Source organism: Larimichthys crocea, chromosome XXI (assembly GCF_000972845.2).
Source record: "Larimichthys crocea isolate SSNF chromosome XXI, L_crocea_2.0, whole genome shotgun sequence".
NCBI lineage: Eukaryota > Metazoa > Chordata > Actinopteri > Sciaenidae > Larimichthys > Larimichthys crocea.
Window position 1 is genome coordinate 13231009 of NC_040031.1, and position 14407 is coordinate 13245415.

A 14407-nucleotide genomic window follows, 5' to 3' on the forward strand; every position below is an offset into this window, starting at 1 on the left:
TGTGGTGGAATATTAGTGGATCCTATAGCTCATATTTAATGACTTCCTGGCTATCATCCCCCTGGCCAAGGTATCAAACCTCTGAATGATTTGTTGCTGCTTGGATAATAGCCACCCTGTGAAAGTTTATTTGTCATATGACCATTTACATTTTTAGAGCTTGTTGTGCTGAGACTTTGATGGAACGCTACGAAACAACTCTACGGAGTTTCTGAGTAATGCATCTATGTTTATACATGTATCATTGGCATGAAATGTAAGTGATATAGAGACCAGCTTTGCTCTGGAATATGTCGACCTGTGTCTTTATAAAGTGTAAATTAGCACAATGTCAGATAGACCTGCTATCTTGTCCTGACCTGTAAAATAAATGTCCAGGATTTTGGACAAACTGAGGAACACAAGAGGAACAAATACACCTGAACTTTACAGAATTTGTAAATATAAACACAGAAAAAAGGGAAAAGAAATGACACACCTTGTTGTGCACAACACAAAAACTAATCCTGAAGTTACAACATCAATTATTTCATTCAGATTACGTTAAGATCAGAAGACTGAAAACTGTTTTTTTTAAGAAAGAAGTTTGTAACTATGCATAGAAATAGAAGAAATGATCCTGTGACAAATTTGGTATACAACAGGTGGAAAAATACAACACCAAATGCAACATGTAAAAAAAAAAATCTCAAAGAAACAAAGCGATAAGACTCTCTTGATGATCAAGCTCAAACAACAAAAAACAAATTGCAGGAATATGAAGGAATCATCGTCATTCAGTTCTGCATTATTATGCAGTCCCAATGTGCTTACCTTGCAAAATAACTGCAGATTTTTACGGGGAAAAACTGCCAAACCATGACAGTAAAATGTTGCCCATAAAGTTGGAAAGTTGCTCCCAAAGACTGGGAGCCATCACTGTATGAATGTGTATGAATGGTTAGCTCCTGAAACTGATGAGCAGTTGGCACCTTGCATGTGTGAAGGAGATATGTAGTGTAAAGGAAGTCAGAAGACTGGAAAGGTGTTATATAAGTACAGTCCATTTACTGTTTAATTGTAGAGTAAAACACTGTAATATTTAATGGCATATTTTACAGTCATGGTTTTACAGTTTTTCACCGTAAAATTTTAAGATGTGGAATAAAACACCAACCTTAAACGGGAAATCAACAGTACTAATATCCTATTATCGTAATATTAAATATAGTTTATGAAGTCACACTGTATTTTTTTACTGTAAAAAAACAACATTTTTTTTTCTTTTTTACAGTGTACATAGTTAAAATAAATACAGATAACTAAACTTTGACTTTTGTGTTGATTTGTATAAGCATTAAATAAAAAAAAAAGTACTAAGAGTGCCCCTCACCAGCTCATTGTTTGATGCTTAAACAAATCATCTGTTTTTAAAGGCTGTCCGTGGTGACGCTGATGACCTGTGGCTGCACTCTGTTCCTGTTACAGCTGAAGAGCCAGGCTGCCCTCCTGTGGCGGTAACGCTTTGACAGCAGCACATACAGTACAGGGTTGATACAGGGGTGCAAGTACTGCAGTACAGTACAGATGAAGTAAAACATCTCCCAGGCCTGTCCATGCTGATACAGGCCCAGGTACAGACACAGTTCCAGCACATAACCAGGCAGCCAGCACACTGAAAACGTAGCAGCAGCCAAGAACACCATGACAGAGGCACGGCGGGTGTTCCTGGCACTGGACACCGACATTACAGGGCTCTTGTGGAGAAAGAGAGCCAGCCGGACATAGTTGAAGGCGATGACTAGCATTGGAACAAAGTAGTAAAGTACAAACTGGCTTAGGACCACTTGGTAGTGGTGCTCATGAATGGTTGGAAGGCAGAAGGTAAAGTTTGCCAAGCTTGGGCCCAGGCTGTCTTTGGTGGCAAACATACGCAGGGGCAGGCTGATGAAGAAGCTGAGGGCCCAGACGAGGACAAACATAAGGATGACCAGGTCCATGGTGGGTGGCTGGTATGGATTGGTGATGATCATGGCGCGGGCCATGGACACGGCACAGAGCGAGTAGGTGCTGGCGGCCAGGCTGAAGGCCAGTAAGAACTGGTAGACTTTGCAGGAGGTGTCGCTCAGAGGCCAGGAGTGGCTTACAGCGGAGTGCAAGGTAAAGGGGATGAGCAGGAGGGTGAGGAAGTCGGCTAGAGTCATGCTGAGTAAGAGGATGTCGAGACGGTTCTTACGCAATGTGTTGTACTTGGCAAACAGAGTGAAGACCAGCAGGTTGGCACAGAGTCCGATGCCCAGGATGACTCCACAGGTACAGGCAAAGATCACCCCATACGTGTTGGGAACAGCCATATTATCACAGACAGGACCTGATCACCTTTTAAATAAAAAAATAAAAATATATATACACATATATGTTAATTATTTAAGTTGAATGAATCATCTATTTTTATTATTTCAGGAAAGCTTTTCAGGATTTGATGTTTTTCTTCGATTAACTTAAAATCTTGAACAAAACAAGACATTTAAATACGTCACATCGGGCTCTGGAAAAAACATATTGCTCTTCTTTTTTTTCTGTTTTTTTTTTTTTTTGCAATTTGTGCTGACTTTTTCTTTTTGTAGTCAAAACAGTTTAACTGAAAAAACATCTAAGCAATGAAACTAAAAGTTCCAGTCCTGTTTACATTCATAGTGAAAGAGGAAAGAACATTTAATAAGGACTTGTTTTTAGCTTGGCCACACTGCATTTTTGAGTTAATAAGACATAAGAACATATTCTGTATATAGAACTTCACCTAAACACAAAGGTGCAAGGGTCTTACAATATATTCATCCACAATCAGACACAAAATGTCCCTTCAGTTCACATTGGAGGTACTCTTAACTCTCTATATTTCGCCTGATTGACAGCTGACAATTTACTGGTTTGTCTTTAGAATTCAGTTTTAAGTTTTAAAATGGTGTCACACGTAACATCGATGTACTCACCATCCTCGTTCCTCAAAGCGGTATCTCCGTCTTTGTGAGTGAACTATCCTCATCATGTAAACTGGTGAATTCTCTCCTTCTGTTGTCCATCGTTTCAAAATGCAGACAGGAGAGGTGGCAGCCTCTCAGGACTCGTTACAAAGTGCGATCGCCCGAATGTGCAGGGAAGAAAGGCAAACATCACTTGGGTCAGATTGATTCTGGCTGACTGGGTTTAAAGAGAACGACCTCTGACCAGCTGCTGTGAGGACAGTAATGCACTATACATGCCTGATTTGGTTGTTGTTAGAGAATTTATGTGGATTTCTTGGTTACTTTGAGATTTAGTAACAGCTGCACTGAAACTTTTGTTGGAATTTTGTTGATCTACTGTGTATACTTCTATTTGGGAGATGGTGTTGCTGCAAAAAACTTTCCTGACCTGTTAAAGTCTCCTCTTTCTATCGAGATGGAGTGTATGAATTATATTTAAAAAATCAGCTGTCTACAAAGAACAAAAGTCCAGTTCATTGATTACGTTCTCTGTTCCTCCCCCTTCTCTGGAGATATTAATGTCTCTCTACATTGTTTGATTGATTTCTTCGGTGTGGGCTGCAGGCTCCTGACGGCGGCTTTATCAGGCTTTCCACAGCATTTATGACTCTGTGTCAGCTAATGGCCTACGGTGTACACTGCTGCTCTTAGCACAGGATATAGCTGATGCTGATGCATTTGCTAACCCCTTCCATTACCCGCGTCTGTGCCGTACAGTCAGCGGCTGTTAAAAGTGCCACATGTTCTCAAGGGGGACATTAACAGCTTTGTTGTGTTCTGTCTGTGTCAAAAAGTCAACAAAAACATTGATGTGTTTTTTATAAACCTCATCGTATGCTCGGCAGAACAACCCTGCACCACCATCTCTATAGCAAAGGTCAAAGGTCAGGATAAAATGTACAAACCAGCACCACAAAAACCCGAAGAGATTCAGTGATTTATATTGACAGCTGATTGACCCTGCTGCCCTTTTTAGCTACTGATTCCTCACGAAGAGGCATGTAGTGTGCGTACAGATCTACCTCTTATCAGCATAAAAGGCTGCTTGATGTATTACATGGAGGAATATCACTTTATGCACAATAAAGCTGAAATAATTAATCGACTAATCACTCAACAGAAGAATTAATTATTAATTACATTGCTGGCTCCAGATTCTCAAATGTGAAGATTTTCTGCTTTTCTTTGTTTTATATGATCAAATTCTGAATATCTGGATATCTTTTAATATCTTTCAATCTGAAGTCGTCACATCGAGAAATTTTTCATCATTTTCTGACATTGTATAGACAAAAACAGTTAATGGAAAATAATTTGCAGATTAAACAAATCACTGTTGCAGCCCAACCCCACGTTTTACAAGTGAATTAGATAGCTGCAACTATGTTGCAGATTAATATGATTTCTTGTACATCATTTTATTCATATTACGTTAAGAAATAACAAAACTAGCTTTCAGTTTATTACCAAAATATCACTTGTTTGTCTAAAAAAGTAAAGCTTCTCACTTGAACCAAGCGCTACGACTCTACACTACTGCTACCAAAAACACCTATATGCAGTCATGGGACACTGAATAGTATCTCACTTATTATTAGTGCTACAATTAGCTAATTATTTTATTTTGTAAATATTTTATTTATGATTATTATCAGTTGATTAATTTGTCAATTATTTTCTCTATTTTGTCTATAAAATGTCAAAAGAGTGGAAATCATTTAAATTTTCAAAGTCCAAGGTGATGTTTTCTGAATGCCTTGTTTCATCCAACAAAACAAAATCCAGATATATTCAATTCAATATCAAAAATAGCTGCAAATCCTCATATTTGAGAAGCTGGAATGAGGTCATGTTTAGCATTTTTTCTTTGAAAATTGATGATCAAACATGTGATGTGGCCGGTGAACAAAGACACCATGAATCCAAAAAAAATATTTCTAATGGCTACACTTTTAATGTTTGATTAACTGAAAACATGTTACAGTGCAAGTGAAGAACATTAAATGAGAAGCCCCGTGTCCCGGGCTTTGTTCTATAAAAATAAACTATAATGTAAAACGGTGAGAGTGGGTTTGATGAAGCATCCAATAAGTTACAAGTCAATGAGGGATCTAAGGTGGAAAAAAAGGAAAGCAGGACCATCAAAAAGAAAACATCAAATTAAAACTCAACCACAAAAGAACATGTACAGGATGTAACTAAAGTGCATTATGGAATTTAGTCAGCAGCACCGTGATACATTCACAAAATAAATACACACTTTCAAAGTGAAATAAATTATGGCAGAACAGTTCCAACAGATGTACTCAGTGAACAGTTTGCATGTAACTGTAAGTCCATGACAAGTCAACACATATACAGCCAAACAAGCGTAAAACCACTCCAGCCTCCAAGTTTGATGAAGTTACATTATATTCAGGCAATAAATAGTTCCTCCTGTGATCTAACAGCCTGTTAGAGATGACAACATATGACGTTTCTTTAAATGTAAATCAGGGGTACAGAGGCCTACAGAGTTTCCAAATAAATATGGACCTAAGAAGATGTTATGATGATAGTTCACGAAATTTCAGGAAGTACGAAATTGAAAAATACAAACATAGAAAAATATTATCATACAAGCACAACCCCGGAGCCGTGATATGAACTGAGTCAGCAATGGGTTGAGTCTCTCAGATCCCAGTCGATGTCAGTGTCTTAGTGCAGTACCATATAAAGTCTACTGGGAGTCTCTAAGCTGAGGTACTGCGTCCTTCATGGCTCTTTAGTTGTGACAGACCGTGCCCGCCTCCGCTTCTTGTCGCTCTCTCTACGTCTGCCTAACCTCACTTTTTTTTTCCTCTTGGTTGCCACTTTTAGTGGCTGGTCCTTATAAGCTAGAGCCTTGTTGGTCTCCTGGGGCAGGTTAGGGCCCTCTCTGTCCAGTCTGAACCTGTCAGGGAGGTTCTTGGTAGCCCCCGGGGGCTTCTCATGCAGGGCATTCCCACTGAAGGTTTGGCTCTGCGTTCTGCTCTGCACAGGTGGAGTTCGTTCATCGGCCGTGTGCACCTCCCCGAGCAGCTCGCGCAGCCACATGCGACGCTTGTACTCCTGCAAGGAGCGGCCCTTGTCATGCATCAGCTGGGCATGGCTCACTGATCTCCTCCTTAGAGCATGAAAGTGAAGAGACAGAGTCAGGGCAACAAAGGAGCTGGTAGCATCTGAAAACAGCATCATGCATGAGAAGGGAGAAGATCTCTCTTAATTTACCAGATAGACAATTAAACCATTAAATCTCTGAATTGGCACCAACAAAATCAAAAAAATTTTTTATGACTTCATGATAATCTCAGTGTTGAGTTTTTGTGGACTCGTTTCACAAGTGGTGTCAGCTGAATTTAAGGTCAGGCACCAGGAAACCTCAGTACAGTAGGTGGCAGCATAAACAAGTTTCTGAGAGCCATCATAATGCTGAAAGTTGAAACAGAGAAAACCTTCTGCTCTTAACTAAATCTGTACAGGTACAACTGTAGTTTTATAAATCCAAACAGGAATCAAACAAATTTATTACCTTGTTGTGCTTAATAATTAATGAGTCCCTTATTTTTTCCATAAAAAGTTGAATTACTTTTCTTTGTTTGTCAAAATAAATATAAAAATAACTCACATTCTGCTACTAAGTGCATCAACTGGTCTCCCATCAAGAGTCACTGGGGTGCACAGCAAGAACACAGCCAGACTCCACTGATGAAGCATGACTATAGAGCACATCCTTGAGCCTAAGATCTGAAGAGCACAAGAAATATTACGTCACTTCATTAAATTAAGTAAAACTTAACTTTAAACTTCATTCTACTGAACTGTTTATGTACGACACGGTCATTTATATGAGTAGCAGCAGCAGCGTAAGCTGAAAAATGACACCGGTCCTGCGTATGTGAGATCTCCCAGGCTGGCATTACTTGCCAATAAACAGATTATTAAAGTAAAGAAGAAGACTTACATGGTGTGAATGTTTGCAGTGAAAATCCACAACAATAACAACAAAAAAAAGGTCTGTCTGCAAGCTCTGAAGTGACGATCTTGTTGTAAAAACTAATTTACAAAATAATAAGAAACATTATTCTGCCAAATACAATTTGGCCAGTACAAAACTTGTGTCCATGTCCATGGGTGTGAAGGCAGCCTGGGGAAATCCCCTGTCAGTCTGTTCCATTCATTTGCCTCCCAACAGCGTGCGCTGAGCTATTTATTTCTCCCCAGCGTCCCAATTAAAATAGAGATAAAGATGGAATGAGCAGCAGCAGCAGCCCATCAGCTGCAGAGCCGCCACTCCGTTCAGTCAGTCTTGGGTAATAATCTCACAGAGAGTAGCGGTGAAGCATCTTCTCCGGTGGCCGGAGCCTGAGAGGGTTTTTCAGTCCAGCACTGTGAGCGAGCTTGTGTGAGTCTGTCTGAGAGAGAGGCGCAGTCAAAAATGCTCTTTGCGTTAAGATGCAGGCACTACCTTAGCCCCTTCCCATTAAGTCCAGTCCTAACACCCTCCCCAACCTCGCCTCGCCTCTTCCACCCCCTCCGCCCCCCCAAACCCTTCACACACACACACACACACACACCACAAACACACACACACACACACACACACCTGCTGTGACAAGAAGGTGGCGCACATGTAGCATCCAAGCCACCAAACAACAAAGGGTATACCTAACGCAAACTTGGAAGAGACTTTTAATCAACTTTTAAGTGTTTTAGCTTCACTTTTTAAATAATATCTCGTCACACATTGGTCAGAAATGACAGGTGTGCACCAATGGAGGTAATCAGGGCTTACCAAGCAGAGAGTGTATAAGGGGAGGGGCAGGGTTACTCCAAAGTAAACAGCCAGGCCTAACCACTTTCCCAGGGGAGAATGACCATAACCTCAGAGAAACCCAACCCACAGCCTCTCACTGCAGACCATTCAATTCACCTCCACTCTGCCTCAGCAAACCAGCTCACCACCGAATGGTTACAGTGGGCTCTGAGGTATCTCTCATATTCAGCTAATAAGGAAATTGGAGCGCTTCATACGATCCCAGGTGCACCGTGTGTGTTTAAGTGATGAAACCGCTCTAAAAAAAATAAAAAATCCAGCCACATTTGTAATTTTTACAGAAACTGTAATTAATACAGCCATTAAAGGTCAGCAGTAAGTGATGTATTTTTAGGATCATATTGATTGACAGCGCTACATGGCCACGTGTAGTCATGTGTGCAACAAGGTTGGCTGAGTTTTTAAATAAATTGTAATGCTATACAGTCGAACATGATTCTTTCTTCTTCACTGTAATTACTCTATTTGTGGTTTTGCATACTAAAAGAGGTGTTGGATTTCTGACCAACAAGAATGAGTTTCCTTCTTCTTTCTATGTTCGGTAAGATGTACAGTAAGGAATATGATGATATGATAATTAGTCCAGCTCAGTAACACACTTTTCTGAATTGCCACTTGTTTATTGTCAGGGCTTGTGACTCTTTTGCGTCTGTGTGTTTACTGTAAAGAGAGAATAAACCAAGAAGATAATAAACATTTAAAATAGTAATTAACATAAGCAGCATTGCATAAAATAGACACGTCAGGATAATCCAAAATAAACAAAAATGCCATAACTATCACTAAACAGAAAGTATAGCTGAGACTGATGGGAGATTTGCAGGTATTTGTTCATAAACTAAAGTACTAGACAGATTTTAACCAAGTGGCAACCTCCAGTGTGGCCACTTGGGGCCGGCTCCAGAAGTGAATCAATCTCCATAAGTCCCCATGTTAAAATGTCCAACTTCACAGCAGAAATAAACATGTTTACAGCCTGGTACAAAAAACAGTTTTGGTCTCTGATCTCCACATTCATGACAACTGTAACTGAGGGGGAATTTATTTTAAACTCACCTGTTCAAATTATATTAAGGCTTAAAGTTACACATAATTAACAGCGTGGCCACTTTGATTGACAGGTACAGATGGTTTATTAGATCAATCAGGTGTCATTCGGCGCTTCGGAAACCGACAGCTTACGTCACTCATGCTCTGTCCATTCTTTATACTGTCATTGATTTTGACCTGATGGTGGCGCTAGATAAAAGGTGAAGGGATTGTTTTTGAGTTTTTACAACTCATCCTGCGGGTGAGGGTAAAATTTTGTGGCAGTGTGTTTAGTAGTTGTCTAAACCACAATGTGAACTTCATGGTGTTGATAGATGAAAAGTCAGAGGTTCACCATAATCGCTTGGACAAATCATCTCGGGACCATAAATCATGGGTGAGCTATTTCAGTCAGACAGAAATCAGAATGACATCTTTAGATGTCGTTTGTTGTCCTTTGATAAATTGTTTGCAGTCTTCTTTGTTTGATGTTGCTCCACCTATGAAACTTGGGTTGGGTCCGTCTGCACCATTCATGTTTGGTTACAATATGAACATGTCGTTCTAGGGTTTGTTCAAAGTGCGTAAAATGTAATTGGACTCCAATGAAATCTAACTATTAAGATGAACATGGATATTGCTGTATGTGGGATTGGAGTGCCTCAGTTGTGGTTACAGTCCGTTTAGGGCTGGCAGCCGATTGTTCTCAGCCCAGTTAAATGTTTCTGTGATTCATTTCTGGGTCATGACCCATGAGTTGAAGACAATAGTACAGTCTGTGCTGACACAATAAGTGCATAGAAATTCTGCCCATGTCCTCATTATTATACTTAACACCATTTTCATTTCTCATGATACATTAGTTTGTCAGTGTGGCTCTTGGGATGGCAGTGTTGGCCCAGACTGAGAGAACTATTTGATGGATAGTCATGAGATCTTGTGTCGACATTCATGGTCCTTAGAGGATGAATCCTAATGATTCTGTTTTTATTTTAACATTTTCACTTATCCATGAAAATTTGCTACATCTGCTAGATGGTTTGGCACAAAATTTGGTACAGATATCCACAGTTCCCAGAAATGAGGAATTGGAGGTTCCAAACTTCATACTTTCCCTCTAATGTCACCAATGAGATTTTTCCATATTTTCCATAATTTCAGATCAATAAACACATTTAATATTTGACCTGGATTTCTACCATTTGTCCTGGACATGTCAAATCTTCCATTTCACGTGGACTGGCTCTGTTGTGAGCATGTTAGCATTTAGCCTAACAGAGCACTACCATGGCTGTAGACTCTTGTTGTCTTCTTTCAATTAAATGACACTTAATTTTTAATTTTTAATTGATTTCCATCCTTCCATTCATCAAGTTTCTTCCACACTTCCACATGGCAGGATGGGTCTCCTACCATCAGATGCCTGGACCACTTTAGCCGGCTACTTTCAACGTGATGGAGCAGCGGCTCTACTCAGATCTCCCTGGATGTCTGAGCTCTTAACCCTTAGCCCCGCTAATGCTGAGCTGGCTGAGGAAGCTCACTTTGGCTGCTTGTATCTGCAATCTCATTATTTGGGTCACTTCCCAAAGTTCATAACAATAGGTCAGGGTTGGAACGTAGATGGACTGGAAAGTTGAGAGCTTCGCCTCAGAATATTAAACAATATAAAGTGAAACTTTCTTTATTATTTAATATTCTCACTCTCTATAATCATTTTAATTCTTTCATTAGACCTGGAAAACTCAGAGGCCACATATATATCTTTATTACCTGCAGTCTATTTTAGTTTATATTAATATAATCATTAACAGTACTGTATTTTGTTTGTTTTTTAGTCATCTGTTGTCATCGTTACACTGATTGCCTAAAATCTTAACCCTCAGATTTTAAAAATGCACCGTCAACTCTGCTGCAGCATAAATACATTGCATCCTTTATTTATTTAATTAATTGTTCTAATTGCAAGATGATTAAGATGAATACAGTCCATTTATGTGGTTGCTGTCCCTTCTTGCACTGTTTTACTGGATGGAATAACTTGCATTTCTCCTCATGAATAAAACCCATAAAGCAGTGATGATTAGTCGAATCACTTCAGGCTAGACTGTAGACCAGTTGGTGGTAAATTACTTAATAGAGGGCTCAGTATTTTACAAGCAGTCATGATTCAATTCGGCAAGGGGTCCAGAAGGGGTTTTTGGGGCTGGGACAAATATATGGCAGACCCCCCCTGCTGTCTCCAAAAACTCAGCTTTCTTCTGTTTCCAGCGAGTCGGCCCCAAACTTCCAACACTTTAACATTCGGTGGGGGAAAAAAATACCTCATTTGATTCCATTCTGCAAAGACTTTACCTGCAAAAAAATATGAAAAAAATCCCATTTCCTGGCAGACGGCAGCACATGGAACGGGAGCCAGGAAAGCTGCTTTTGATTCATGCTAAATTGCACTCTCAACACAGAGCAGTATTCCTGTCCGTTTTTCATCCTTTTCACGCTGCACCTACTCCACGTTCGCACATACAGTAAACGTATACACACCCACCCCAGTTTTAAAGAATTTGTACCCTCCTGTTCCAAACATCCAGCTCATGCACACTGCATCCAGAGAAACACCCTCACTTCATGTATAAATTCAGAGCTAAGCATCTATTTTTGGGTGTGCTGTACCATTTCCCTCTATCGGTCCACCCTATTATGTCATAAATCCTGGCTTTAGTTGCGGCAACAGTTCCTGCTTTTGTTGTGGGGTTACTTCCAGAATCACAATGTACTTGGCATGTCCGTTGCAACTCAATGTCCAAGCCAGTGAGTCAGTGTTAATTCACACACGTCACACTCTGGTGCTGTCAGCGTTCTCCTATTATTTTATTACTATTTTACAGCACCACTCCCCTTTTAACTCTGAACACTGTCTCTAAGCTTTAAGTGGAATTTGAACATTGTGGCAAAGTGAAAAGTGAAGACATATAAAGTTTAAAAAAAACAAAACATCTAATATCTGTTTAAAATAATAATTCAGTGTGGTTTCTGTTCAACATGACATTCAACAAATGTATACAACACCTCAAGTGTCATTTGTAACCATATATTTAGCTGCAAAGTACAGAATCAGAGGTTTTATAGTACATTTGATAATGGTCCCTTTATGATGCAGTCAGGACTTTGATCGCTTGGCCATTTGTTCACATGAGAACTTCAGGTTTGTTATCCTGGAAAACCTCACTTGAAAAATGACTTTTGCAGAGTTACTTTTCCCTCTTAATGGTTTTTTAACGGTGAGTTACTGTACGGGCCGTTTCAGTTAGTTGATTCAAGGCATGCATTATAATGTCGTATTGTGGGCTGTTGGAAGAGTTTTTCGTCGAATCATTCACACCTACCAATCATAACTGTCATCCCAGGAATGCTCTTTATTCCTCTTTTACTTCTTCTGGTTCAGCTATTTTCAACAGCTCTGCGACTGAGGCAGCGTTTTGCTGAGAAAAGCTTGGGAGATGAAATCGGCCTATGTGGTTTATTGGTGCTTAAAATGTGTCACTTTATAAGAGCAGAGCATTAAAACCTGGACGCTCTACAATGACGTGAAGCATCAGCAGCTCTTTATCATATTTACTTTGGGGCACAGCAAAATCATCCATTAAAATACGGAAGATAAACATTTGTGTGCACTTGAAATGTCTTTTAACTTTGTTAAATAGTGATTTATTTGGTTAAATATACGTGAAAGCAAACTAAAGTATGTGAAATATATATGATGATGATTATTATTATTATGAGGTTATGTTTTAGTGTTTTTTCATATTCTCAGACCACCTGCTAACTAAATTTCCACATTTACAGTTACATAATGACTTTATTCACTTATTATGACAACTGAACAAACTCCACCGAGATGTGGTTGAAAGCTTCAGAAAAAATGGTTAAATAAAGTCACATTCTTTATTTTTTATTGTGCCAATACTTAATTAAAATATTTACTGATCGGTGGAGCTGTGGTTGGTGCTCAATCCAAATAGATGTAGCATCCAGAATTATGTAAACATACACCGACCGGCCACTTTATTAGGTACACTTTAACAACTCTGCAATAATTTCTATGAAGTTTATAATGTTTCAGTTTTTGCTGACACTGTCAAAGAGGTATTATTTTAACTATTATGTTTACTATTGAGGTTGTAGTTTGCAGTTGTGTTGCATTATATTGAAGTGTTTCTAATATTTTGGCAATCCCGGTGTACATGAAAAGGCCATAATATTAGAAATACCTTAATAACAAAGTTTAATTAATACCTCTCTCACAGTGTGAACAAAAACTGAAACAGTATAAGCTTGGTCAAAGAGTTGTTGTTTTGGATCACACTGGATTTTTCAACTCGGTTTTGCCATCATATCAGTTCTTATATTAATAATGTTTTAGGGTTCAATGTAACTATTTTCATTATTAATCTGATGTTTTCTTTTTTTAAATTCATCATATAGAAATAACAGCAGAAAATCGTCACATTTGACCACATTTGACCAGCAGCTGAAGAAAAAATACTAAAGTTTGATGTGTTTATGGTCCATGAATATCCAAACCTGGATCCCACTGTGTCTTTGAGTGAACATATTCCCCTCTCTTAAAACAATAATGTTTAGCACAGCACTTTATATCTTCACGTCCATTATATTACATCCGCTTAAATTTACAGGCTTTGAGTCTATGTTTCCAGAAGCAAAAGCAGACTTTTTTAAGGTTTAGAGCCACAATGCACAATGGACAGTTTAGTCAGGATGTCAGAGAAGGGTCACTGCTCCACACTTTAAGAGGCATACATCCTGAACATTACCTAATTCCTGCTCAGGGTTACCCAAACATGCCCTCCTCTGTCACGCATTTACTTGATCTGAAAGTAGCCTGCAAGATTTGTCTGTTTCTGTTCCTGCTGCTTGATATATGATAATCCTCCTCAGGTAGCGCTTTGGGGCTGATTTCTTATTTACAACTAGATTTTTTTTTAATGTTATTCATAAATGTCAAGCTCTTGGAGACAGTAAGTCGGGGAGGTCCTGGTAGGACAAAAGCATGTTGTCCAGACTCAGTCTAGAGCACAGGTACATTAAATCATTATTTTTCAGACAGGAAATATCTGCCACTGGACATTTTGCCTGTAAAATGTATTTCTAAGATGAAATGATTCCTGCCTGGCACAGCTCTACTCTCATCTGAACTGCTGAGTGTTTTTACACTCATCTATTCAACGTAAGAGCTTGTTTCTAGTGAAAACCTTAAATGTTGTTCGTCTTGCGATTAAACCGTGCGTTTGATCGTGTCCAAGATGTGATTCAGAAAGCAGAAAAATAAGTCCAAAGTCTTTGACCTGGCCGTATGAGGTGCCCACCGCATTAGCATTTCTCTCTTGGCAGATGCTGATGGTAGGGTGTCTGACTGTGGCTGGCCTCTCTGCAGTGGCCCTGTGCTCCAGGCTCTGGGGAAAGAGGAGGGGAGGGCTCCTTACTCCTTACCTCCTCGCTG

General features: G+C 39.4%; 2 protein-coding genes across 3 annotated transcripts; both read right to left on the reverse strand.

Moving 5' to 3' along the window:
- Nucleotides 1–1409: 1409 nt before the first annotated feature.
- LOC104940688 (galanin receptor type 2) lies at nt 1410–2333 on the reverse strand. The gene has a single exon (XM_010757339.2). The coding sequence runs from the start codon at nt 2331–2333 to the stop codon at nt 1410–1412; it is 924 nt and encodes a 307-aa protein (XP_010755641.1).
- A 2621-nt stretch (nt 2334–4954) lies between these two features.
- On the reverse strand, nt 4955–7510 carry LOC104940654 (parathyroid hormone-related protein). Of its 2 annotated transcripts, XM_010757308.3 has the most exons (3): nt 6988–7510; nt 6652–6770; nt 4955–6150 (listed from the first exon to the last, which is right to left on the reverse strand). In XM_010757308.3, the coding sequence occupies exons 2-3, from the start codon at nt 6753–6755 to the stop codon at nt 5760–5762; spliced, it is 495 nt and encodes a 164-aa protein (XP_010755610.1). In that variant the 5' UTR covers nt 6756–6770; nt 6988–7510; the 3' UTR covers nt 4955–5759. The 2 variants fall into 2 exon arrangements, with proteins under 2 accessions (XP_010755610.1, XP_019122652.1); XM_019267107.2 differs by lacking the exon at nt 6988–7510 and having other exon boundaries at nt 6652–6979.
- Between the last annotated feature and the right edge of the window lie 6897 nt (nt 7511–14407).